The sequence below is a fragment of the Notamacropus eugenii genome, chromosome 6 (genome assembly GCF_028372415.1).
Source record: "Notamacropus eugenii isolate mMacEug1 chromosome 6, mMacEug1.pri_v2, whole genome shotgun sequence".
In the NCBI taxonomy this organism is placed as follows: Eukaryota; Metazoa; Chordata; class Mammalia; order Diprotodontia; family Macropodidae; genus Notamacropus; species Notamacropus eugenii.
Window position 1 is genome coordinate 207,070,926 of NC_092877.1, and position 26,516 is coordinate 207,097,441.

The 26,516-nt window shown below is 38.5% G+C and overlaps 1 protein-coding gene and 1 non-coding gene across 2 annotated transcripts in view; both read right to left on the reverse strand.

Annotated features, from left to right (window-relative positions):
• TMEM255B (transmembrane protein 255B) overlaps positions 1 to 26,516 on the reverse strand; it is a 122,201-nt gene that overhangs the window by 4,817 nt on the left and 90,868 nt on the right. Inside the window, exons 5-8 of the mRNA XM_072621877.1 lie at positions 18,190 to 18,270; positions 10,743 to 10,828; positions 5,712 to 5,871; positions 2,706 to 2,849 (exon numbers count right to left, since the gene is read on the reverse strand). Of these exons, the coding sequence (XP_072477978.1) occupies positions 2,706 to 2,849; positions 5,712 to 5,871; positions 10,743 to 10,828; positions 18,190 to 18,270 (471 nt within the window). The remainder of the gene's footprint in view (positions 1 to 2,705; positions 2,850 to 5,711; positions 5,872 to 10,742; positions 10,829 to 18,189; positions 18,271 to 26,516) is intronic.
• On the reverse strand, positions 21,702 to 21,808 carry LOC140513008 (U6 spliceosomal RNA). Its single transcript, XR_011970051.1, has one exon. It is a non-coding gene; the product is annotated as a U6 spliceosomal RNA (small nuclear RNA).

Genomic DNA, 26,516 nt, shown 5'->3' on the forward strand with positions numbered 1-26,516 from the left:
TCAACAACAGTAGTGTCATTCTGTGGAAAGAGGGCTGGATTTGGAGTCAGAAGACCTGAGTTTGAATCTCATTACTTCTATTTTCTACCTGTGTGGCTTTGGACAAGTCAACTTAATCTCTTGGGCCCTTAGTTTCCTCATCTGAAAAATGAGGGGGTTGAATTATATGGTCTCAAAGGTCCAACCTTCTAGCTCCAAATCTATGATTCTGTGGTTAGCCCTCCTTGGGGAAAACTTTCCTTCCTTTTAGAGATTAACAGTTTGTAATAGTAGTTGATGTTAGAAAACTGAGGTACAAAAATAAATACAATTTGTTTATATGGAATCTGGGATTAGAATTCATATTTTTCAGCTTCCCAGACATTTTTTGTTCTATTAGTTTTTCCAGATAATCTAAGCAGAAGGCAAACTTACCCTGAAATGCAAATCAAGGGGGCAGAGGTCTTTATGCTAAGTCTAAAACAAAGACATTCAGACTACTAGCTCTCTAAGAGACTCCCCCCCTTCTCTTTTCCCTCAGTCTCTCCCATTTCCCCTCTCTTCTTCTCTCTCTGTTCTCTCTCTCCCTCTCCTTTCCCCTTTCTCTCTTTTCTCTCTGTCTCTGTCTCTCTCCTCTCTCCTCTCTCCTCTCCCTCTCTCCTCTCTCACTCTTTCTTCTCTTTCTCCCCTCCTTTCTTCTCTTCCCTCTTCTCTCTCCCCACCCCACCTTCATCTCCTGGATCTTCCTAACTCATTCCTAACTCATTCACAACAGTGACTCAGGCTCCTTCCTACTGCTCATCAGCTTCTTTTTCCATCCAGGCTGATTCACCTCTCTTCAGACAGTCTAGTGGCCTCCCACTCCTGGGGGCACAGTACATTTATGCTGGGTTTAGTGGGACACCCAATCAGCTTGACCCACTGCAGCTCAGAACTCTTAAACTCAAGAGATATGTCAACCTCAGGCTCAAGGGCCCCAGGGATTACATGTGCCCATCACACTGGGCAAAAGGTCCTTTCTAAATGTTCATGAACCTCAGGCAAATTCTGAAACTGATATATAGTGGGGGGAGGTTTGTATATAGTGTTAAAGTAACAGTATAAAGAGTATAGACTCTGGAGTCAGAGGACCTGGGTTTAAATTCTGCCCCCTGTGCTTACTACCTATTTAACCTTGGGTAAATAGCTAAAAACTTTCTGGGCCTCAATTTTCTCATCTGTAATATGAGAGGATTGGGCTATATAACCTCTAAGGTCCCTTCTAGCACTAAAGTTATGAACTTACATGTTGAAAATCTATCTGGAAGTAAGAATGAGCTGGGAACTGTGTGATCAAGGAATCTTAATCAGTGACAAATGGTGTTAAGAGGAGCTTTGAGACCCTTAAAATTCCCTTTCTGCTCAGAAAGCCAAGTTTTAGCTTCATAATGCCTTGTCACCATGGACGAATCACTTATATCCTTCCAACCTCTCCGTCTTATTCTGAGACACTTTGCTACATGGCTGCTGGATCATACGCATGTGTTGTTCAAATTAATTCAATTTAAATAGTATTGAATCCTCACCACATGGTAGAGTGGCTGGGGAGGGAGAGGGGAGAAGCACGAAATTTGGGGTCAGAAGGCCTGGATTCAAGTTCTAACACCAACACTTCCCAGTTGAGTGACTCCTGGCAAATCATTATCCTGGATCTCAGGTGCCTTATTTATACAATCAGAATGACTTCAAGCAGAAAGCTGGATTTGGAGTTGGAAAGATGTGAATTCACATCCTGCCTCTGACACAGACTGAACACTGGGACTTATTATGAGCACTGTGCAAAGCATCAGGGATACAAATGTGGGATAAATGTGGAGATAGTCCCTGACCTCAAGAAACCTGCATTCCAACAGGGGGACACAACATATATGTGGTTGGCCAGGGAGGGATATTTTAGTTTGGAAAGTTATAGGGATATTAAATGGAGCAGTAGGGAAGTAAATTGACATTGAATTCTACCAGTGCCACAGACGGAGGATCCTGAAACCAAGGAGCAGAGGGAGAGAAAAGTGCTCATGGAATCATGAGTAGGAAAGAATAGTTATTATTGCATATAATAGAACTTTGAGTTCTACTAAAAGCTTTCTCTCTAGTTTTTCCATACTAACACTGAAATTCTTGCCTCATCAGTATTGCAAAAAAAACTATTCAACATTAGCATACTTTTTTTTGTCATAATAAAAGAGATTACAAACTCCCGGAGCATCCCATTATAGGATTCCAATATTTTTGATTCACAGCTTTGGTAAACTTCTAGAAAAGTTGCTCATGGGCTATGGAAGTAATCTCTTTTGCTTCTGGATCAGTCACCAGATCAACCAATATTGGAAATGCCAAACTGGCTCACACAATGGCCTACCGAGTCTACTCAGTTTTTGACAGTAGCACTAAAGGAAATTTAATGAAAGGGTGGAGTTGTCCACCACGATTTAATCCTCAAAAATTAGAGATCTAACCCCAGATTTCTTTTTCCTCAATTATTCTGATTTTAAGTAAACCTGAAAGAAGGGTTGGTGGCCCAAGCACCAAAATAAACATAAACCATGTTCTTCCCCTTGCCTCCTTTACCATTATTGGTCTAAATGACATCTAATAAAAATATTCTTTTCCTTTATTTTCTCTGGCATGAAAATATGTTTGATTTTCTTCTAGATGAATATTAAGAGCAAAATCTGAAGGTACTATACCTGAAGGGGTAAAGGGTAGGAGGAGTAGGCAGGAAGTGGTGCTGTAGAAGGACAGAATCCTGCATATGTCAAGATCTGCTGGGCTGGATTGTAGAGAATTTGTGGAGGAGGTGCAGAGCCATAGGCCATCTGGGATAGGGGTACCTAGTTAAGAGAATGGAAAATGTGTTAGCAAGATGCAATGTCAGCCAGTGATTTGTTCCCTTTAGCTCTTTCCCCAAACAGTGGTTAGGAAAAATCAATCAATCAGGCATTAAGTTTTTTTTTTATATGCTAAGCAATGAAACTACATAGAATAATAGCTAACATTTAGATAGTATTTACTATGTGTCAGGCACTATGTGAGTGATTTACAATCATCTCATTTAACCCTCACAATAATCCTGGTGCTATCATTATTCCCATTTTACAGGTGAGGAAACTGAGGCAAACAAAGGTTAAGTAACTTGCCCAGGGTCACCCAGTAAATGTCTAAGACTGGATGGACTCAAGTCTTCCAGACTCCAGACCCAGGATCCAATCCACTGCACCACTGTGGTGGGTAAAAGATGAAACAATTCTGATTATGCAACTGAGGGAATTGAGAGGATTAGGACAGCAAGTAGTTAATTGTGGGAAGTTAGTGAACCACAATGACTCCATCTTGTGACTCAATTCTGGAGCTAGCTCAGTTCTCTTTCTATTCAATTATAGGTTTAGTCCAATTTCTGCCTTGTGAGAAAACTTTCTTCAATTGTGGAAGTTGTGAGAAAAACCTTATTGCATTGTTTGAACCTAGCCCTGCGTGACTGGGAAGCTGGACCACCTCTATCTGTTGCTTAGAGACCTTTAACTAAGGACCTAGATTATAGAGGACAGAAACCTGGTCAGATCCAAAGACTGATGCAAGGACTTTTCCCACAATTATACATCTCAAGCAATTGAGGGAATTGAGGGGATTAGATTAGTTGGTCCTGAACTGACCCTATACTGATTAATCAGTTATTGTTTCCCTGTTCCTTTGATTGAATGTACACTTGTGGGAAGTGGAACACTGAATTTTCTGATTTCAGTCTATTGAATTTATTCACTCGCCCTTTCCCAACTTGGAAAGTCCCAAATCTTTCCTTCAATTAGAAATCAGAAATTATGGTATATGAATGTAATGGAGTACTATTGTGCCATAAGAAATGATGAACAAGAACACTTCAGAGAGGCCTGGAGGGACTTATATGACCTGATGCTGAGTGAAAGAAGCAGAACCAGGAGGACTTTATGCACAGCAACGACCACAGTGTGTGAGAGTTTTTTCTGGTAGACCTAGATTTTTGTAATAACACAAGAACTTCTTACAAAAAAAAAAAATAAATCCCAATGGTGGTTCTCAAGGCAAAATGCCTTCCACACTCAGAGAGAGAAATATGGAAGTCACTCACATAATGTAACAGATCATGTTTGTGTATGTGTATGTGTTTGTATATCATGTTCTGATTTGTTATACGATTTCTTTCATTTATCTTAGTCTGACTACATAGCATGACTATAGTGAAAATATACTCAATAGGAAAGTATATGTAGAATCTATACAGAATTGTATGCAGTCGTGGGGAGGGAGGGGGGGAGTGGGGGGTAGGTGGGGGGGATAAAATCACAATTGTATGGCAGTGATTGTTAAACATTAAAAAATAAAAAAAATAAAAAAAAAAAGAAATCAGAAATAAACCCAAATCAGCCTGGTTAATTTTTTTCTCTTAATTGATTGTTTTTATTGCATAAAAGTGTCTCCCCTTGTATTCAGGATCCAGCAGCAGAGTTGAGGAAGGCCTGGAAAAGATTCGTTGTGTAATTGATGTGCATTGCTTAATAAACCAATACGCTTGGAAGCTTGAACCTTTGTTTCCTCAGTCATTTCATCTTTTACCCATTACAACACCAAACTGCTTTTTACAAATATAAGGTTTTACAAAACCTCCCCCATACCCTCAAGGAACTTACAATTTAGCCTGGGACACAGCATGCACGTAAACAGGTATACACAACATAGATACAAGTATACAGGTATACACAACATAGATACAAGATAATGGAGGTATGATAAACTTTATTTACCTCCCTGAAATTTACTTTCCATATAATCTAATTATTGGCATATGTGTCAGGAAGCTCTCTGGGAATAGTGACATGTTTTATCAAGTCTTTGCATCTCTCCCTATTAAGCATAGTTCTCTACATAAAGTGCCCATTTAATAAATGCATTGGTGAAATGAATTCAGAATACTGAGAGTTTTGTAGCAGCTTGGGACCTAAGATTATAGACCTCAGCCAAACCCTGCTACTCTCTTCCCTTGAATAAGCACTGCATTTTTCTACCTTTCTGCCTTCATTCACACTGTTGTCATCTTTACCCGGTGAATTTCTAGATGTGTTTATCTGTAAAATTACATTGGGTTAGATGATTTCTAAGGTCCCTTCAAGTTCTGAATCTTTTATCCCATATGTTAAGCCCAATTCAAATGGTGCCAACTCCCTGGTACCATTTCTTTATTACTTCTTTTCAGTAATGACTTTTCCCTACTCTAAAATCAGACAGCACTTCCCTTTCCTCTCTCAAATGTACTTTTTACATAATCTAATTATTGGCATGTATGTTTGGAAGCTGTACGGGAGCAGTGACGTGTTTTGTTAAGGTTTTGCATTTCTCACTATTAAGCACAGTTCTCTACATACAGTACCCATTTATTAAGTAGTTTGTTGAATTGAACTCAGGTCTTTGGACTCCGTGTTCAGTGCTCTTAAAATTGTCTTTCTTGGGGCACAATTTCACAAGGCTTTATTTTTCAACCAGTCCATGGAAAACTATGTAGTACACATGTGCACGTGCATGCACACACTTGTGTGTGTATGTGTATGTTTGTGTGTGTGTGTGTGTGTTTGTGTGTGTGCGTATATACATTAAGTGATTTGCATTCTGGACCTGATGTGAGTGGAGAAAGCAATGTAGGTCAAGAAGAAAATCACCCAACTCACCATGTCCTTAAAGGCTCCCAGGACAGCTGCAGTGATGATCCCCAGAAACAAACCAATGATGTTCAGCACTGTGGAGGTCCACAGCAAACGGTAAAGGTGAACCACATCCTGACAGCCACTGACTCCAACAAACTCATAGTAACTGGTAGAGTGTTCTGTGCTGCATAAGGTAAAGGAGAAACAGCATTGACATCTTCTAATTGTTTCAGGTGAGAATGGGTAACTTTGTTACCCAAGCAATAGGTGACTCGACACATTGAGTTTAGTGTTGTAACAAAATGCAACTTACAACAAAATTCATCTGATACACATTATATACTTCATATATTATGCATATGGCAGTCAATGCATATGCATATGGCCAGCAGTTCTACTAAGAGGCCACAATCAGTATTACTTTAATATAATCATGAGAAGCAGCATGATATAGGGCAGGTGGGGAACCTGCAGTCTCCAGGTCGCATGTAGCCATGTAGGTCCTTGGCTATGGCCTTTTGACTGAGTCCAGGTTATACAGAATAAGTCTTTTCCTTAAAGGGATTTGTTCTGTGAAGTTTAGATTCAGTCAAAGGGCTGCACTTGAGGACCCAGAGGGCTACATGTTGTTCCCCACCCCCGTTACAGGGACCCTCAGAGTCAGAAGACTTGGGCTAAAGTGTCACCTCCGATACCTCCTGGCTATGTGGCTCTGTGTAGGTCACTCACCAAGAAGCTTTTTACACCAGTGAACACAGTCAATCCCATACACCACAATTTCCAGGTTCCCTACCCAAAGAAAGAATCCCCCAAACAAAATTTAAAATTCTTCTCTTTACCAGTAAGTTTTTCAGCATTGATAAATATTACAGAAGTTGACAATCTCTTTAATATCATGTCTAGAAAGTCAGTGTGGCTTAGTAGAGCCACACTGAGTCAATTAGTCAATAAAGTACCTATTATGTGCCATGTCCTATGCTAAGGTGGTGAGAGGGTTGTATGAAAAAAGGTAAAAGCTACTCCTGACTCTTGATCCACCTTCAAAAATGAAAAGACCTGGATTCAAGTCATGCCAGTGATATATACTGATTTTTTTTTTTGAGGGGGGAGGATCTTTTTCAGGAGGCTATCGGTGAATTCTTTCAATATTTATTTTACCCTCTGGTTCTACGATATCAGGGCAGTTTTCCTTGATAATTTCTTGAAAGTTGATGTCTAAGCTCTTTTTTTTTTTATCATGACTTTCAAGTAATCCTACAATTTTTAAATTGTCTCTCCTGGATCTATTTTCCAAGTCAATTGTTTTTACAATGAGATATTTCACATTGTCAGCTATCTTTTCATTCCTTTGGCTTTGTTTTATAATTTCTTGATTTTTGATAAAGTCATTTGCTTCCATATGTTCCATTCTAATCTTTAAGGAATTATCTTCTTCAGTGAGCTTTTGGATCTCCTTTTTCTTTGCTTTTTAGGGCATTCTTCTCCTCATTGGCTTTTTGGATCTCTTTTGTCATTGGGATTAGTCTATTTTTTAAAGTGCTATTTTCTTCAGCATTTTTGGGGTCTCCTTTAGCAAGTGGTTGACTCATTTTTCATAATTTTCTTGCATCACTCTCATTTCTCTTCTCAATTTTTACTCTACTTCTCTTATTTGATTTTCAAAATTCTTTTTGAGCTCTTCAATGGTTTGAGACCAATTTATATTTTTCTTGGAGGCTTTGGATGGAGGAGCTTTGACTTTGTTGTCCTCTGTTTCATGTTTTGGACTTCCTTGTCACCAAAGTAAGATTCTATAGTCTGATTCTTTTTTCAATTTTTGCTTATTTCCCCAGCCATTTACTTGCCTTTTGAGCTGTTTGTCAAGGTAGTTCTCTGCTTCCAGTGGGGGTGGAGAGTGTACTGTCAGCTTCTCGATTCCCTCACAATCTGTGAGCCTAGAGCTCCAGAAAGAGTGACTGCAGCTATCACTGCTGCTATTGTGGCTGCTTCAGGTTCCTCTGCCCCCTCCCACCTCTGCTGTCCTGGGACTGGGGCCAGACCACTCTACTCTCTCACACTGGTCCCACAGGTTTTTTCCACCGACCTTCTAATTTATCCTCAGTGTTTGGGGGTCTTGAAGTCTGGAAACTATCACAGATGTGAGAGATTCAATCCTCCCCAAGGTCCGCTTAGGTCTTGTCTGTGCTGGTATGGCCCACACTGGCCTGCACTCTGCTCCCAGTGTGGGGCAACAGACACCTCCCTGGGATCTTCCAGGCTATCTTCAGCTGGAGATTTGCTTCACTCCATCATTCTATGGGTTCTGCAGCTCCAGAATTTGTTTAGAATCATTTTTTACAGGTTTTTGGTTGGGGTTGGGGGGAGTACTCCCGTGCTGTTACTCCACCATCTTGGCTCTTCTGTGATACGTATTGTTTTGTGTGATCAACTGACCTGCCCTGGTATAGGTAGTTTCCTCAACGGAGAGTTCTCCACACCAACTGAATTCACAAGTCCAGTCCCTATTCATATTCTGTATTCAACTTAATTTTCATTACACACACACACACACACACACACACACACACACGTATGCATGCACTTATTCAAAACAAAACCAGGGCAGTGCTGGGGATTCAGATCACTAACAACCCAGATTTCCCTCCAGTGTTCATGTCCCATGCCAGAAGTTCCCCAGGTTACTAACATTTATCTATTTGGATGGAGAATGTCATAGCCAGTTGCTTCCAACTCATGCCTGTGAACTGGAAGAAAGATCGGAAGTAACAGAAACTGCAGCACTAGCCCAAGAGAAACATTGTACTTTGAAGGGAGTGAGGAAGTAGGTGAGTGGGACCCTCACCACGGATGGTAGCACAAAAGAGACTGGGCACATAGCAAAAATAGACTCTAGATGCTCTGCACCTGGAAATCTTGGGAGAGAAAAAAGAAAGGGAGAATGTGCTGGGGGAGAGAAGAGACAGAATAGGTCAGATGATGTGTGCTTGATGGGAAATTGGCGTTCTAGACAGAAAGTCATGATGAGTGAAAAGAATGGGGGATTTGGAGGCAGAATCCCAGCTCTGTTACTTAATAATGATAATAATAATAGCCCGTACTTATATATTGCTTTAAGGTCTTCAAAGTGAGTTGCATATGTTCACTTATTTGATCCTCACAACTACCATGTGAAGTAGGTACTCTTATTAACCTCATTTTAGAAGTAAGGAAACTGAGTAAGTATCTGAGACAGGACTGGAACTCCAATCTTTCAGACTCCAAATTTAGCACCCTATCTACTCCACCTCCTAAGCTACCTTGTACTTGCTTCCTATATGACTTAAGGTAAGTCATTTAATTTTTTCTGAGTCTACATTTCTTCAACTGTAAAATGAGGTGATTATATTAGATGATCTCTGAAGTCCCTTCTGGTTCTAAATCTCTGATTCTTGTTCAGCTGGCTGATTTTGAGGCAATCCATTAGCCCAAAAAAAAAGATGATTCAAATAATGACAGCTTCGTAATCAATGGCAGGTAATGGGAGGGGTAGGGGTTAGGTGGTTGGAGCCTTGAAGACCCTCTGAAATAGATAAGATAATGAATTCACCCACCCAAGAAGTCTCATTTTGCTTAAAAGTCTAAATGCAAGATTCATGGCAATACGTGTGTGTGTGCACACATATGAGCACAAACATATACATATATACATATGTGTGTGAATATACACATATAACATTAAAATATTAATGAAATGTTATAGAACTATAAGAAGAACTTTATTTTTTTTCAGTAGTAAAGCACCTTTTGGAAAAATCAATAGCTCTCCTGTCTTGGTAGCCAATATACTGCCAATCAAAAAGACTGACTTCTGCCACTCAGTGGCCAAACTATCTTCCACAAGGTCCTCTAACCCATCTCCTTCTACCACAATACTACAGGGACAAATAACTTTATCCCTTTTAAGTATTCCTTCAGAGTTCCTGTGTGACCTTTGTCTCTTACTCTCTTTTTGTCTGTTTCCTTATTTGTAGAAATAAGGAGACTGGACTTACGGTCTCTAAAGGTCCATTTGGGTTCAAAAATGAATCAGTCCCCAGAACAACACCCCAAGAGGTGATATCTCATGGAACACTCCAATTTTGATAGGGCAGGTGAGCTTGTCTATTGATTTCTACCTTGATGTTGCTAAGAAGCAGAGAGGAACAGTGGATAGAGTGTTGAGTGTGGAGTCTGGAAGCCATGGATTCACATCTTGCCACTAATACTTATCAATTGGCCAACCTGAGCAAGTCTTTTCACTTCTACATACTCAGTAGGACTTATCTACCAAGCCTTAGACAGCTATCAGCTTTGATCTTCCTCCATGTAGGGAGCTCTCACATGGAAAGTTCTCTTTCTTAATAAAGTCACATATCCTATTTGTGTGTAGGGGGAGCATTGCGAGGCAGGGAAAGCAGAATGGCTTGGTTTGTTTTTTTTTTTTTTTTTTTTTTACTGTTTGGTAAGTTCAAGCCAGCACTAAAAGTATGCAAAATGAAAAAGGGTTCCAGAGATTTGCACATTTGCTCATTTTTATCACAAATTCATTTGAAAAATGCATGGGAAATCCATAGGAGAAATAGAACTACTGGTCTATAAAATGGCAGCTTTACTATTGAGGTCTTATCTAGATGGCCAGTAAAGGTCCCTTGTATTTCTGGAGCCTATGACCACAGTGACGATTACTTGATGTCTACGCCCAACATGTAGGCATTCATTGACAGAATGGCATAGTTTTTACCTGTCCTTCTACAAAACCCCAACCTGTTTTATTTGCCCACTATACAGTAATGAATAACAATCTTCTGTCCTCCATGAAAATCCTGTACCATGGGAAGCTGTCCAATCTAATCCCTGGAGGATGACCAATCCTATATAAAAAAAGGAACTGGCAGGGTGGAAACAAGCAGGGAGAGGGCCAGGTTTGACGTAAACACTGTTTTGAAAGCAAATAGCAGTGAAAAGCATCTAGACCCCACTGATCTAGGACAGTATGTGTAGAAGGAGGGAGATAAGGTGTGGGAAAAGGGTACTTACTTCTCACAGTTGTACAAGTCACAGCAGTAGCATGTATTACTTTTCACTTTTAGCTGGCACTTGCTAGTCAAGGAATGGCAGGTGACCTGAAAGCAGAGAAAGTATTTCAGTTATCTCAGCTGCTTGTAACATTTCCCACTCTACTACAGAATGTAGAGTACCTTCAGCTTCTCATACATCAGAATTTTCTACCTACTTGGAGATATCAGGGTCTTCTTTCAAGTAAAATGCCTGTTAGTTTCTTTGTTCTTTCTACCTCCTTGAAAACCTTTCTATTTCCCCTTTCCCCTTTATACAGAAAACAGTAAGCTCTAAGAGAAAACAGGTAAAACCAACAACCAAGAAACTCCAATTTGAAGATAAACTCTTGGACACAAACTATGAAAAGGCTCATTTAAATAGACAGAGACTTGAGAAAGCAGACAGACATTGGAAGGATCTGAGGGAATTCAAGTCACATAATTCATCCAGACAAAAAACTATTTTAATGACCCTTACAATGTGGTGCACTTTCATCATTTTTACTTGCTAAAGCTAATTGTCATATGGTCCAAGCAGATTACTTCTAGACAGACAGTTGCAGAAAAAATAGGAATGCTTTCAGCATGATATGACTGATGGGATATCAAAAAGTTCAACTTTTCTATGTTTCCAAGACTGTTTGACAAGAACAGAAAATAATACTGTGAAAACAATTTCAAGAGAGGCAGAGCATATGTTGTTCAGTTGTTTTCAGTTCTGTCTGAATCTTCATAACCCTATTTGGGGTTTTCTTGGCAAAGAGTGTAGAGTGGTTTGCCCTTTCCTTCTCTGGCTCATTTTACCAATGAGGAAACTTGGGCAAATAGAGTTAAATGACTTGCCCAGAGTCACATAGCTTGTAAGTGTCAGAGGTCAGATTTCAACTCAGGAAGATGAGTCTTCCTGACTCCAGCGCTCTCTCCACTGTACCATCTAGCTGCTCATAGAGCATATGTTGTACTGGGATTATTGTCACAAAGTTCCTGTTTCATCTATCTGAGTAACCTCAAGCAGGTCGGTGAATTTTTCTTTGCCTTCAATTCTTCATCTGTAAAATGAGATGATTGGGCTTCACAGCCTCTTAGGTCCCTTCTAGTCCCATATCTATGACCCTACAATCCTAAGATTACAAGAATTCTACTTGTTAACAGGAAACTTTCAGAGCCTTTCCACCCCTGACATTTATCTTCACCTATCCTTGGAAAGCTGTTCTGTATTGGAAGACTTATATGAAGGGATGGTAAACTGAAGAAAGCAGAATCCAAAAAAGAGATACACAATGATGACAATAATGCATGTTAAGAACACTAATGAGGCAGCTAGGTGGTGAAGTGGATAGAATGTTGGGCCTAGAGTTAAGACTCATTTTCATGAGTTCAAATCTGGTCTCTTATGAGCTATATGACCCTGGACCAGTCACTTAATACTTTCTTTGCTTCAATTTCCTCATCTGTAAAATGAGCTAGAGAAGGAAATGGCCAAGCCATTTCATATCTTTGTCAAGAAAACCCCAAAAGTGTTCACAAAGAGTCAGACATGACTGAAAAATGACTAAACAACTAACACTAAAACAGCAGTCAAATTAAAGGATTTGTGGAATGATCTCAGTCTTGGATAACTGACAAGGAGACACACTTTCCTCTTCTCAGTAGGGACGTGGGAACTACAAATGGGAAATGTGTTATAAATCTCAGTTGCTAAATTGTCCAGCTTGGATTAAATGTTTTTCCTTGTTATAAGCAATGGTTTGATGGGAACATGGGGGAGGGAGATTAAGGGGAAATGTCTATTGTACAAAAACAAAAATCAACAATAAAACTTTTTTTAAAAAATATTTCAGAGAAAGGCACAGAGTAAAAGTATTGTTATTTCCTTAACACTTATATTTTATTAATCAAAATGTAAATAGTTTGAATCTTAGAGTGGAATCTTGTCTGGTAAGATTTGTGCCTTGGGAAACTTATTTTAGCATCTAGATAAAGGATAAAATTAGAAATAGGAGACAGTTGGGTGATACAATGGGTTAGGGTTAGGATTAGAATTGCACTTAGGGTTAGGGTTAGGTTTAGAATCGGCTAGGGTCTAAAGTCAGGAAAATCTAACTTCAAATAGGACCCAGACACTAACCCTGGGCAAGTCACATAACCTGTCTCAGTTTTTCCATTATAGGGGGAAGATAACAGCACCCACTTCCCAGGGTTGTTATAAGGATAAAAAGAAATAACATTTGCAAAGTGTTTTTTACAGATTCTAAAGTGCTACATAAATGCTAGTTATCATTATTAAAATTAAAGGCAATGTAGCTGGTCAGGAAGCTATTAAAATAACTAAGAGAATGGGGATAAATGTGAGACATTTAGTGGAAATAGAGCCTATATAAGATGACAATTGATTGGCTGTGGAGGAACAAGGAAGATTGAAATTATTTGAATGTGATTCCAAGGTTTCTTGACATTCTAGATCAAGAGGTTCTTCATCTCTTTTTGTGCCATGGACTACTTCGGCAGTCTGGTGAAGCCAATGGCTGACTGCTCAGAATCGTGCTTTTAAATACACAAAATAAAATTGAAAGGATGACAAAGGAAATCAAAAGTTAGAGTAAACAGAAATGTCATTTTCCCCATCCAAGTTGACAGGTCCCTTGAAATCTGAATGTGGATCCTAGGCTAAGAACATTTGTTTTAGACTGAGCTCAGGCTTTAGCGAGAGGACACTGAACCCAATGACATTTAAGGTCCCTTCCAGTTCTAGAATTCTATGATTTGGAATCTTCTCACTTTTCAGGATGTTATTCATTCTGGGAATGTTAAGTTGTGGTTGTGCTGTTGTTTGGGCAGTGGGAGAAGGGGGAGGGGAGTTGTCTGGCAAGAAGCAATGGAAAGGGAAATGTCACAAGGCCAAGAGAAATAACTCTCTTTGCATAATTCTTTATTTTGATATTTTATAGACTATAGAATTCCATGATTCATAGATATATGAGCATCACCAGAAGAGAGCTTTATTTTGGAGAGATGGTGGGTGGTTGTTAGGAGTAGGATGGAATTCCCGTATGTAAGTAAGTCTGTATCCTCTTGCTCCAATTCAGTTTGCAGTTCAGTTCTGTTGTTCAAGCACAGTGTCTGTCCTAGATATATATTTTGATGTATCAGATCTATGGACTATATCACCAGCTGCATCTTATAGTTTAGACTAGAGGCATTTTTTCATCTATTCATTTTTTTCTGTTTGGACTGTTAAGCCATATTCTTTTGAATGATTACAAATCTCATTAAAAAGTTCTGTAATCTATCAAGGCTCTAAGCAATCAGTACAATGTAATCCACAGACAGAAAAATTTGGAAAACCTCTCAATCTATAAGGAATTCCAATTCCATTTAGACTGTATATGGGGCCTCTTCCATGAAAGTGACAAATATCTCTGGCAAACATTAGGTCTCCAGTTTATACTCCATTTAATATTAGTGATTAGATAATCATCAAATAGCCACTACTGTTGTTGTATATATCAAGATATCTTAAATGATCTTAACATATGCATGGGTGATACCTTGGTCAGGGAGACACTTTAAGGCTGAGTCAGTTTCTTTTATAGTCAACAGCATCCTTGATGAAAAAATGAGAAGGGAATACTTTCATCAAAGATGCCCTTGATATGACACCTTATTCTCATAAGAAGTATATAGAAGAAAGAGACAACCATACTATAGTGGAGAGAGAGCCTGCCTTAGACTCAGGAAGACCCTCATTTGATTTCTATCTCTGACATATTCTAGTTGTTAACCCTGGACAAGTCACAAGAGTTCAATATCCCCTTCCCCCCAGCCCCCAAGTAATTCTCTATGACTATAAATTGAAGAGGTTCCCATCAGTAATGTATTTTCACTGGAGTTACAATGAAATAACAAATCTGGTACAAAGACAAATAAATGAGAAAATAGCCATGTGAATTCATAGTTATTTAAGTCCCTTCAGTTGTGGGGAGGTTTATTCATCTAGCACTAATACCATCTGCAATTTTTTTTTCCAGTTACCTGGATTCTTTCCCTTTCAAATATTGTGAGAACCAATCCCTCAATATCTTCAAAACTGTGCCACCTCCCACTTGCACTTCTCTTTCAAATAATGTGTGGTTCAGCTTTTCTTTCCAACGTTGTTTTTTTTTGATGCTATTTCTAGTTCCTCATGTAGCAAACGGGGGTCTGTGAGGCTAGAGTCAAAATTTAGTGGCCTCAAATGTCATCAGTGGAGAGAATTTATTTTAGGAATGTTAGTTTCCACCCCCTCGCTCATTTTCCAACTGTTTATTGTATTTTCACAGTTTCATCCTGTCAATTTATTTTTACAAAACAGTTTTTACATACTTGTTTGCCTTCTGAACATTTCTCATTCTTTTATACTACTCATAGTCTCCCACCATTCTTCTCCACAAAATTTTTGCAGATAAATTTATATCCTAAACTGGTATTTCCTTAGCACTTTTCAAGGAGATTTGCAGGCTGAGGTGGTTCCTAGACTCAGCAGGATTCCTCATTGTGGTGACTGGCTTTTATCATTAAACTTTTATAGGAAATAGTGATAGTCTCAGTTCATATCTGCTTGTTCACCTAGTCCTCATTTTTCAGGATACATCGTTTACTTACATGGGTAAGACTAGGTCAGTTCTAAATTATAGATAGTAAATAGAAATCAGAGAAGGTATACAGATAAGAATACATGCCAGATAATACAGAGAGTCAATCAACTCTCTCACTGGGAGCAACAAAGCTTAGCTGAGGGGAGAGGGAGAGAGAGGAAGACAGAGAGACAGAGACAGAGACAGAGACAGAGACAGAGAGAGACCCAGATCTTATCCAAGGCAGAATTCCCTTAGACTCTAGCCAAACAAACAAGGGATGGGAACATGATCAAAGTGCCAGTTCCTCTACATGCTGACTTCTCACTTCCTTCAAAAACCTGAAGAGAATATGGAAACATAACTTCTTTCTCAAAACTGAGATTTAGAAGACTCTAATTCTCTCTTTTTTCTCAAGCTCTTGCCAACCCCACCCCTTACACAGGCATGGAGTATTGAGTAATCATTCTCCACCAGTGAAGAGACTGTTTTGTCCTGACAAGCTGATGATCTATTGTACCCAGACAACAGATCCAGAAAAGACTCCCACATCAATAACCAGTCATCTTATGTCTTTTACCTTCCTCTTCCATAACATTTAATAAATGAGTTTATAGCCTAAATTGATGTTGCCCTTAGCTGCCGTATGTCTCTCTTTGTTAACAGTAGTAACAATAAAAGTAATTATAAATTATAACTCAGCTTTGAAAATGGAATGTTCAGTTGAAAGCCAAGAAGTGGCCCTGGGACTGTGTCAGAAAAGAATTCTGGATTCTCCAGGGCCAAGGAAGCTAACAGAAATAGTTAGCCTGATGACTAAATTTTTTTAAAAAAAGGCCAACCAGCAAGGAAGGACCAAATGGCCCAATGAGTTGGGCTTTAGAGGGAATTCTTATTTGATTATGTAAAAAAAGGAGGATCTGGGAAAGGCTGAGCAGTGTTTGAAAGGTACTGTGAAACTGTGTACTTGTGTTGTGAATGTGGACAAACCAATTACCTCTTCAAACTTCATTTTCTCATATATAAAATGGGAATGATAATATTTGCATTATCTACTTGACAGATTTTTTAATGAGGGGCCACAATTGGTGAAACTCAAAGTTTTTTTGTTTTGTTCACTTGTTTCAGTCATATTTGACTCTTCATGACTCCATTTAGTGTTTTCTTGGCAAAGATACTGGAGTCGTGTGCCATTTCCTTCTCCAGCTCATTTTATAGATGAGGAAACTGAGGCAAACAGGGTCAAGTGACTTGTCCAGGGTCACACAGCTATTAAGTGTCTGAGGCTTGACTTGGACTCAGGAAGGTGAGTCTTCCTGACTCCAGCCCCAGCACTCAATCCCCTGCACCACCTAAATGCCCCCAAAGTGATTTAGAAAAGCGTTATTTATTTTTTTGTTGATTTTCTGGACCTGTGTTTTCACTAGCATCAGGAGCATCTGGTGAGGAAGTTTCTTCAATCCAACGCAGATCAATATCTATTCTTCAATTTATAGTCTTAGAAGTTTGCCTGGGGACATTGCCCAGACTCACAGTGAGTTGCAAATAGAAATAAGCCTTGAGGCCAGGGCGTCCCAACAGTAAACCTCCCTGCCATTCTGCCACCCTGCCTCTGTTATCATTATTATTACTATTTTAAAATTTTAATAATATTATATTTTCCCCAATTACATGTAAATCTTTACTATTATTATCATTATTATACAGAATTTGCAAATAATTTGTCCCCTAAGATTATTTATATTATAGTAAAAAGTCTGGGAACTTTAATACAATTAGGTGCTCTCCCCCAGCAAACACAGAAGAGCATGGTACTCTAAAGGCAATTAAGAGGCAAAGGGAATGAATCTCAGGGTCTCATTTCGAGAGAACAGCCCTGAGACATTGAAATGATGGAATCCAGCTAATGACAACTTCTTTGAGGAACCACTCGGGGGACCATATTGCATCAAAGCACATGGTTCTTGTTTAACATTCTCCCTTCCCCTCCTCACATCTAAGCCTCAACACACATGAATTTCAAAACGTCTATTCTCTGAAATATTCTATCAAGGAATTTGAGGCAGTTCCAGTGACTTTCTGCAGAGCCAAAGAACAAATTGTGAAGAAGGACATCTGGCTTCCCATAAACCATGGGGTCATTTGTTTTCCATTTTCCTTTCCGTGAATCCCCCCTCCTTTTTTGTTTGTAGCAGGTTGACTAGCCCATGTTAACTCAAACTAACAGACCTAGCGATAGAAAGCAAAATAGCGAAAGAAAGGAAACAAAGAGCCAAACATGAACATCTGATGTTTCAAGAGGAAAATGAATTTATGTTTTGTCATGCACTTTATTATTTCTGGTGTTTTGATGTAGCTGAAAATGGAAAAGGAAAAAACCCACTGTGCAGAATACTGACATTCTTGGCTGGTAGAAGGTCAATGTGTTGGATGTCACAGCATCTTGAGCCAATGTAGATTTATTGTCTTAGCTATTTATTGCAATACTTAGTAAAAGAAAAAAACTAATAATCCCCATGGAGAAAGCAATACAGAACTGAACAAATGAATTTCCAGGAGACCATGATGTACCAAAGATGGAATGTGAGTAATTGCTTTGCCAAAATAAATGCTATTGATTTCTTCAAGCTATCTAAAAAAATAATAACCACAGAAAATAAATTACCCACCATGACAGGAGTTAGAGAGATGGTAGGAAGACCTGTTAGAATTGGAATGTTCCATTTCCCTTTAGAGAGGAACACAGGGAAATGTGTTAGATCTTTAAAATTGTCAGCACATGAAGCACAGGAAACCTGGGATGCTTTTGTTTACCTCGGTCTGGTAGACGTCATACAAGAATCCTACCCCACTTGAATAAAACTGGCACCGTCCAGTGTTGAGAGGCCTCGGCTCCTGGGGGCAAATAAATGAATAAACATAATTGGAATAAAATTGCTTTATATCTAGTCCCAGAATAGCCAGAGATAACATTAGCTCAGTCAACCAATCAATGAGGCACCATTTCTTGTCTTTAAAGGAAAAGGTGCCAAAACAGACATGGGCAAGACTGAGGAGTGCTGCTGTCTTCCTCCTCATTATACTCTGTTCAGAATCTAGCTTAGCAAAGGATCACAGCGTCCCAGCACATTGTGTTATGGGGAAAAAAACCCCCAACATCTGGTGTCTTCCATCAGTCCAACATGACTTAGATGCAGAGAAATGGATCTTATGCCCTCTTGAGATTCCTTCCTATGATTCTATTACACCAATGCACTGCCATTTTATCTCCAGAAGATTGTCAGTGGAAATATGGGGTGCACCATGCCATACATAACATTTCTACTCATGAAAAAAAAATTAGAAAAGAAGCAATGAGGGTAAGCAATTGATTGGGGCAGGATTTTTCCAGAGCATAGGTTACAAACTTTGGGAAATTCCATGGATCCTTTCACTATATAGGAGTAGCCTTCAGAAAATTAAGGCTTTAAATAATGGTGTTGAATGAACATTGAGAAGATCCAATTCATTATCTATAAAAGCAGCACACAATGGGCTATGCTATCTGAGACAAAAGTATAGGAGCAATCTTTAACTTCAATTCTATTCGACAAACATTTATTAGCTCCTACTGCATGCAGAGGCTAGAAGAAATATAAAACTTAGGTAACACACTGTCCCTGCCCTCTTGTAGTTTACATACTGGGAGGGAAGGGGTGGATAAAACATTAACTCATGACTATGACACACAAAAACACATAATATATGTATGTTGTATAAAAGAGTTACAAAATAAAGTTCTATGTGAAATCTGATATGCTTTTCCAGCCAATGGTCTAACTGCACATTGATTTGGAAATGACTCACGTTGGTAACCTATTGTTTCTCATCTACTAAGTTAAAGTTAATTTAATTTTTTCTGTGTGTGTGTGTGTGTGTGTGTGTGTGTGTGTGTGTGTGAGACATTACGCATTGATTACCTTCTGACTTTCTTCTTTTTTTAAGGATATTTTATTTTTGCTGCAATTACATGTTTTCCCCCAAAATTTATTAATTTATTTGTTTTCAGTTTTCAACAATCACTTCCCTAAGTTCCAAATTTTCTCCCCCTCCTTCCACCCTCCCTCCCCAAGATGGCATGTAACCTTATATGGGTTCTACACATACATTCTTATTAAACACATTTTCAGATTAGTCATGTTGCATAGAAGAATTAAAATGAATGGGAAAAACCATGAGAAAAACAAAACAACAAAGGAGAAAATAGCCTGCTTCATTCTGCATTCTGACTCCATAGTTCTTTCTGTGGACGTGGATGGCATTTTGCATCTTGAGTCCTTTGGAAATATTTTAGGTCCTTGCATTGCTGAGAAGGGCTAAGTCTATCAAAAAATAATCTGACTTTCTTCTGGAAGAAATTCTTCATTGTATTTGGGTAAGATTTTTTTTTACCCCATCCTTAGCCTTATTTTTATCAATATTTTTTGGTTTTATATCACTTTCATTTCCGAAAATTTCCCATTCCCTGTCATATACATCAAGCCATAGCTTGTAACAAAGATTGAAAACCAAAAAGGGGGGAAAACAGTTCAGCAAAAAACCAATGCATCGATGATGTTTGACAACACAGGCGATATTTTACATTCTCATAGCAGTCTCCCCCACCCCCTTCTCACTTCTGCAAAGAGGGGAAGAAGATATATTTTCTCAGCTCTTCTCTGAAGCCAAGACTGGTCACAATATTCAGTATTTTTTTTCCATTTACATTGCTTTGGTAATTTTGCATATTGCTTTCTTAGTTCTTCTGGTTTCTATGAATCATACAAACTTCTGTCCTGTTTCTCAATCTTGTGCCATGTTTTCCAACAAAATGTTCCTTGTCTGTCCCATGCAATTCTCTGCATTCAAATCATTGAGGATTAAAAATATAGATTGAGTATATATTTGTACATAAAATATATATTATGTACACATAACATATTGCAATATTGTCTGTCATATTTGTATATGTATAGGTATATACTAAGAGCTACATTTTGGAAGGTCACATCAAGCTCTTCATAGAATTCTTTATCCTCTGCAACAGACATTAACCTATAAGCTGTAACTATCTGCATGGTGAACTCTTTGCTTAGGCACAACAAAATCAGTTCAATCAGTCCAATGTAACCCACAAAATGGGTTTTTTTGTTACAACCAATAAATTAATTTTACCAATGCTCTTTTCATCTTTCCAAGGAGAACTGTGAGCCATCTTTCCATTTAGGTACAACATCCTTATGACTTCTGGTTTTCCATAGCATAGGAGCACCAGTATTGCTAGGATCCTCTTCCTCCAGCAGTAGATCAACTCATTGGTCATCAGACAAAAGGCCCTGCAATAAACCCTACTTGAGGCTTTGTGGCTGTTTAGTCATTTCAGTCATGTCCAAACTCTTCATGATGCCATTTGGGGTTTTCTTGGCAAAGATACAGGAGTGGTTAACACCTCTTTCTCCAGCTCATTTTACAGATGAGGAAACTGAGACAAGCAAGGGTAAGTGACTTTCCCAGGATCACATGGGCAGAATATTGACATTTAAATACCAACAGCTAAGCTGATGCTAAACACAGTTAAATAACTGAGATTCTTAGCACCTGCTCCTTCCCATGTATATCGGTATGCCACCATCACTGCTAAAGTGGAAGGAGGTTGCACAAGATTAAGGGCCATTTTGTATTTTGTTTTCTTTTCTGTATTGTCATGAGCAAAGAATTTATCACCAGGATCAAATGAGGTAATGCTTGTAAATGCAGTTTGCACACTGCTAGGCACATGGTAGGCATTTAATAAATGGTTATTTCCTTCCTTTCCCTTGTTGAGTATAGTGTCAAAGATCCTCTCTGTACTGAGCTAGGCTGGTGCTTAGATAACAGACACAGTTTCTTGGAGAGACTTCCCAACATGGTAGAATATGACAGAGATTGTGGTTCACTGGCGTGGCCTTTGAGAACCCAGAGGCCTCTCTGGTCATAAGGAAGCATTAGGGGAGGACTCTTGTGGAGGGTTACTACTCCATGCAACTACTGACTAGGATCTAAAGGACAACAGGAGAAAATCACATGAGCATTAAAGAAGACAAAGAGACAACTCTCCAATCTCCTCTACCAATCTTTTCTCCCATTCCTCCCCTACCCCTTCTCTCAAATACAGCAATGGGGATGGCACTGGAGCATCTGAAAAGATGCACTGAATCCTGCCTTGAGACCCACTATGCAATGACACAGGGACCTTTTCAATAACTTGCTTCTGGATCCCTAAAGTTCCTTGGTTGGCACTGTTATTTTTTATCTTTTTTTTTTTGCAAAAAAATATGGAATGTTTCATGAATTTGCTTGTTATTCTTACTCAGAGACCATGCTAATCTTCTCTATTTCATTCTAACTTTAATATACACACTGCCCAAAGGAGCACTGTCTTTTTTATTGGTAAGCAAGAAAAACACAATTACCCATGCATATTCAACCAATGTCAATTGCAAATATTTCTTAATTAATTCTATTAATGGGCTTGAAATAAGTCACTCTAATTGAGGTATTATATGACCAGTAATAGATAAGCTTCTGAGGGCAAAAAACTCAGCCCATCTGCTTGTCCCTAAATATGATTCTATATCAGCAACAGTGCCAAACAGTGCCCGTTGTGAGGACTATATAAATAGCTCATAAGAGTCTGAACTTACCTCCAAGTTATGGTTAGATGGCAGGTGACTATAACTCACAAAAACACACAACAAATGTTTCAGAGAGATACACAACAGAGTGCCTGAAGGTCATTTTTGTTAATTCCTCTGGGATAGACTCAACCCAATAAGATTAGCTGAATTCTATTTTTTAAAACAAATCTTACTCATTAATTCTAGGGTGCAATTAATTCTAAATGAGCAGTGTCTGCTCCTTGTTGATTGTCATACTAGATTAATGATCTAGACATGATATAAAACTTCCATTTTTTAATGAATCCTCTTCCTATTGCATGAGTATTGATGATGCAGCTTCGTGATTTATGTTTGCTTTTTACTGATCAATCATGATTACTGTCCTGATAAATAAGACTTAATTAGCTTGAATTAAGCCAGTATCTTATTTTCTGGGTTTCCTAGCTGAATCACATTAATTTAGTTTCAAATTAATGTGAATCTGGAGTTTGTATTTCACTGGTTCTGACTTCCTTGTACTTTAGAATCAATAGCGTTATTCTTTGTGCCTTCCAAAGTTCATGACTGAGCTTCCTGTATCTCAGTAATGATTACCTAGTATAATCAGTCATCTATCTTCCATCATGCTGAGACATCACAGTTTGAATTTTCCTAAGGAAGCAAGGGCCAGGGAGGGGAATAGGTCATTAGAGTACATACTATGTGCCAAGTACTCATTGGATCCTCACAACAACCTTTCAGGGAAGATGCTATTATTAAACCTATTTTACAGTTGAGGAAACTGAGACAAGCAGAGGTGAAGTGACTTGCCTAGAGTCACCCAACTGGTAAATGCTTGAGGCTGGATTTCAATTCAAGTCTTCCTGACTCCAGGCCCAACACTCTACCCACTGTACCACCTAGTTGTTCCTAGGTGGACAAGGATGGGATAACCTGAAAGCAATCATACAAGTGTTTCAGTTAGAACTATATGTCTCATCAACTGCTACTCCTGCCAGAAGTAATCATCTTGGGACTCCAACACTCCAGTGCTGGAGACTTCTCTAGAACTGCTGATCTGATCACTGATAGCTCTATGCACCTACACACAGCCCCTCTTTACATCCTGATTTCTAGGGGAGGCTATTATGCAACAGGGACTTACTTGATTCCTGTGGACCCTAATTTAGAAAAAAAAAATCATACCTATGATTTTATCAGTGTGGGGAGGTCCCAGTATGGAAACTCCTGCTATTGCCTTGAGGGCAAGGTCTGTCCTTGGCCCATAGTAGGCACTTAACAAATGTTTATTGACTGACGGATGTACATTGGTAACTCATCTGTAACATAGTCATGGGATAGTGATCATTTAAGTGACCTGTTCATGGTCAAATAACATGCATGAAAGCCAGAACTTGAGCCTGGATCTTCCTGACTCCATGGTTAGCCTTTTATCCATTCTATCCAAAGAGATTTGCCCCAGTTTACATTTAAGATTCATTTTTAATTCACCATTTGTGTGAGTCTGTGTATCTCCCTCTGTTTCTGAGCCTTCAACTCTGGCATAAGATACACACACACACACACACACACACACACATATATATACATACACACACATATATCTTATTGTTGTTTTCCTAGGAGAAGAAGGAGTCCAGTAAAAGGGGTACGTGCGCTACTCTGCATTTATCTGTAGGTGATGGAAAGGATAAGCACTGGCCTGACAGACAGCAAAGGAATATCTGGAATATCAAGAATATTTGAGGATTAAGGATATTTGAGGATTGGTACTCTGAGAGTAAAACTCTGAGGTTCCCCTCTGTCTCTCTAATTTTAGGGAAAAAAAACATTCTTTGAAGAAAAGAATAACTATTTTATCTGGGATCAAGCCCAGAGTCAGAATCATTTTTGACCAGAGAAGGTATTTCATTGATTTGTCCTCTGCAGTTTCCACTAAAATCCTTCTCCAAGGGCTCATCACAGCAGTGAAGTGACCCCTAGGTTCTCAGGGCTTTAAGTATGGGACCGGAAAAAATCTGTATGTGTCTTTATAGGAAAGACAAAGTTTGGAGAGGTTCTTTATTAGAAAAATTGGACATTTAGTGATAAATTGGATGGGGAGGGCACTGTAATCTGTAAAGAACATCTGCTAAGACATAGAAGGGCTGCTGTCTTCATCACTGGAGAGAATATCACTGGAATTATAGGTCCTTGAAGTACTGTGGAAAGAAGCCAAGTTGGTAGCATGGGCACAGTTCCATGTCTATTAGTGGATGCTAGGAAGGAGTCAAGAGACTAGCTTGATGCTAACGGACATTTAGTAACACTGACACAGCCTTTAATTCAGGATGAATTGGAAGAACATAATACTAAAATGATTGTGATAATCATCTCAAATCATTTATAAAATTCTTAATTGTACATGGCATTGTGCCATACTCTCTGAGTACTATCCTTGACTAGAGCTGTTGCATTCGTTCTGACTTTCTCTCCTTATCTGCAAAGAGTTAATGGGAATTAAAGTTGAAAGATCCAATTCCATAATTCTTTCTCTGGATGTGGAAGGCATTTGCCTCAAGAGTCCATTGGGAATTTTTTACATCTTTGCATTGCTGTGAAGGGCTAAATCTACCAGAAAAATTCTTTGCACACTGTGGTTGTTCAGACTTTCAAATGAGCAGATGTTTTGATGCTTGATTACTTCAATGCATAGGGAAGAATGTTGAAAAATATGATAATAATATGGTTCAGGAGTAAGAAACAAGAGAAGTAAAACTACACAAAAGTCTCATATCTATATATTGTGAATATTTTCTGCAAGAAAAGTTAGCACACTATTGGTGGAACTGTAAATGGGGTACAACCAATCTGGAATGAAATTTGGAATTATACACAAAATGTTACTAAATAGTGTGTGCCCTGTGACCCAGCTAGACCACTGCTAGGTCTTTACCTAAAAGAAATCAAAAAGGAAAAGGTCTTTTACATACAAAAATATTTATAGCACCTCTTTTTGTGGTGTCAAAAGAAAACACAAACAAAATGGAAACCAAGAGGATACCTATGAATTGAGAAATGGCTGAATATGTGGTTACATATGAAAATGTGATTGAATGCTGTGTACTGTAAGAAATGAGGAAATAGAAGACTTCAAAGAAATTTAGAAAGATGCAGAATGAGGTATGTAGAACCAGAAGAATGTTTTATGCTACGACATCAATGAACAATTATGAAAACTGTAACTGATGAAGAATGAAATGGGTAGAACAAGAAGAACAATTTATATAACAATAACATTGTAAAAAAAAAAAAAAGCAACTTTGAAAACTCCAAGAACTGTGGATCAGAACTATCAGTGAAATGACTGTTCATGATTCCAAAGGACTGATGATGAAATATACTATGCAGTACAGAGAAACAATGGATTTAGAGTAAGGAAGCAGAGATCTATTTTTGTGTACAGCAATTGATGGAATTTGTTTTGCTTGACTTGATATTTGTTAAAAGAAACTTGTTTTTCTTCTCCTTTTTTAAGGGGATGAAGGTGGTAGAAAATAAAAACATATTTCTTTTTTGTTTTAGTAGAAAGGCAAAGGGTGCTATAGATGTGAAATGTTGTATGCACTTTCAAATGAGGTCACTGTGTTATTAATTTTACTTTATTAAAAGAGACTTCTCATGAAGTAGGAATAACCTATAAAGGTTTGTAATACTTATTAAAATTCATTGGGGGTTCAAGGAATGGTTTCCTTTGGAGGTCAAGGGTGGTGGTTTTCTTGAGTGCAATAGTTCTGAAATATAGCACAGCTAAGTCAATTGGATGTCTTCACTAGGTCTAGTAACAATGTGGTAAGCCCCTTGGATTAAGGAACCAGCAGGCTGACTAAAGGAGACAAAGTGGCCCAGGTCAGAAATAGAAGACAGAAGAAAGGAAAAGAAAAAGAAGAAGGAAAAAAAGAGGAGGAAGAAAAAGGAAAAGGAGGAGGAAGAAAAAGATGATGACTGATGATGATGAAGATGATTTGAAAGATATTGAACATGGAAAGCACTAGAAATGAGGTGTAAATTCATTCCTCTTTCTTTACATGGCTCTGCTTAGTGGATGGGATAAATTTCTTATTCATGTTTGGATATTTTAGTTGTGTTTTCATTTGAATGAGAAATTGTAACAAGTCCAATTTGGTTTCAGTGTCCAATTTATAGAATCTCCAAGGACAAAAAATAACAAGCGGCATTTATATAATGTTTTAAAATTTGCAAAGCACCTTACGAGCATCATCTCATTTAATTCTTACAATATCCATATTAGGCAGTTACAGAAGGTGCTAACTCCATTTTACAGACAAGGAAATTGAGACTCAGAGAAGCTAAATGATTGGAACGACATCTAAAGCTCTCTTTCCATGACTGATGACTGGTGATTGATGTAGGAGTCATTTCCAAATCAGTCATTTGTGTATGACTGGACTACTGACAGCAAAA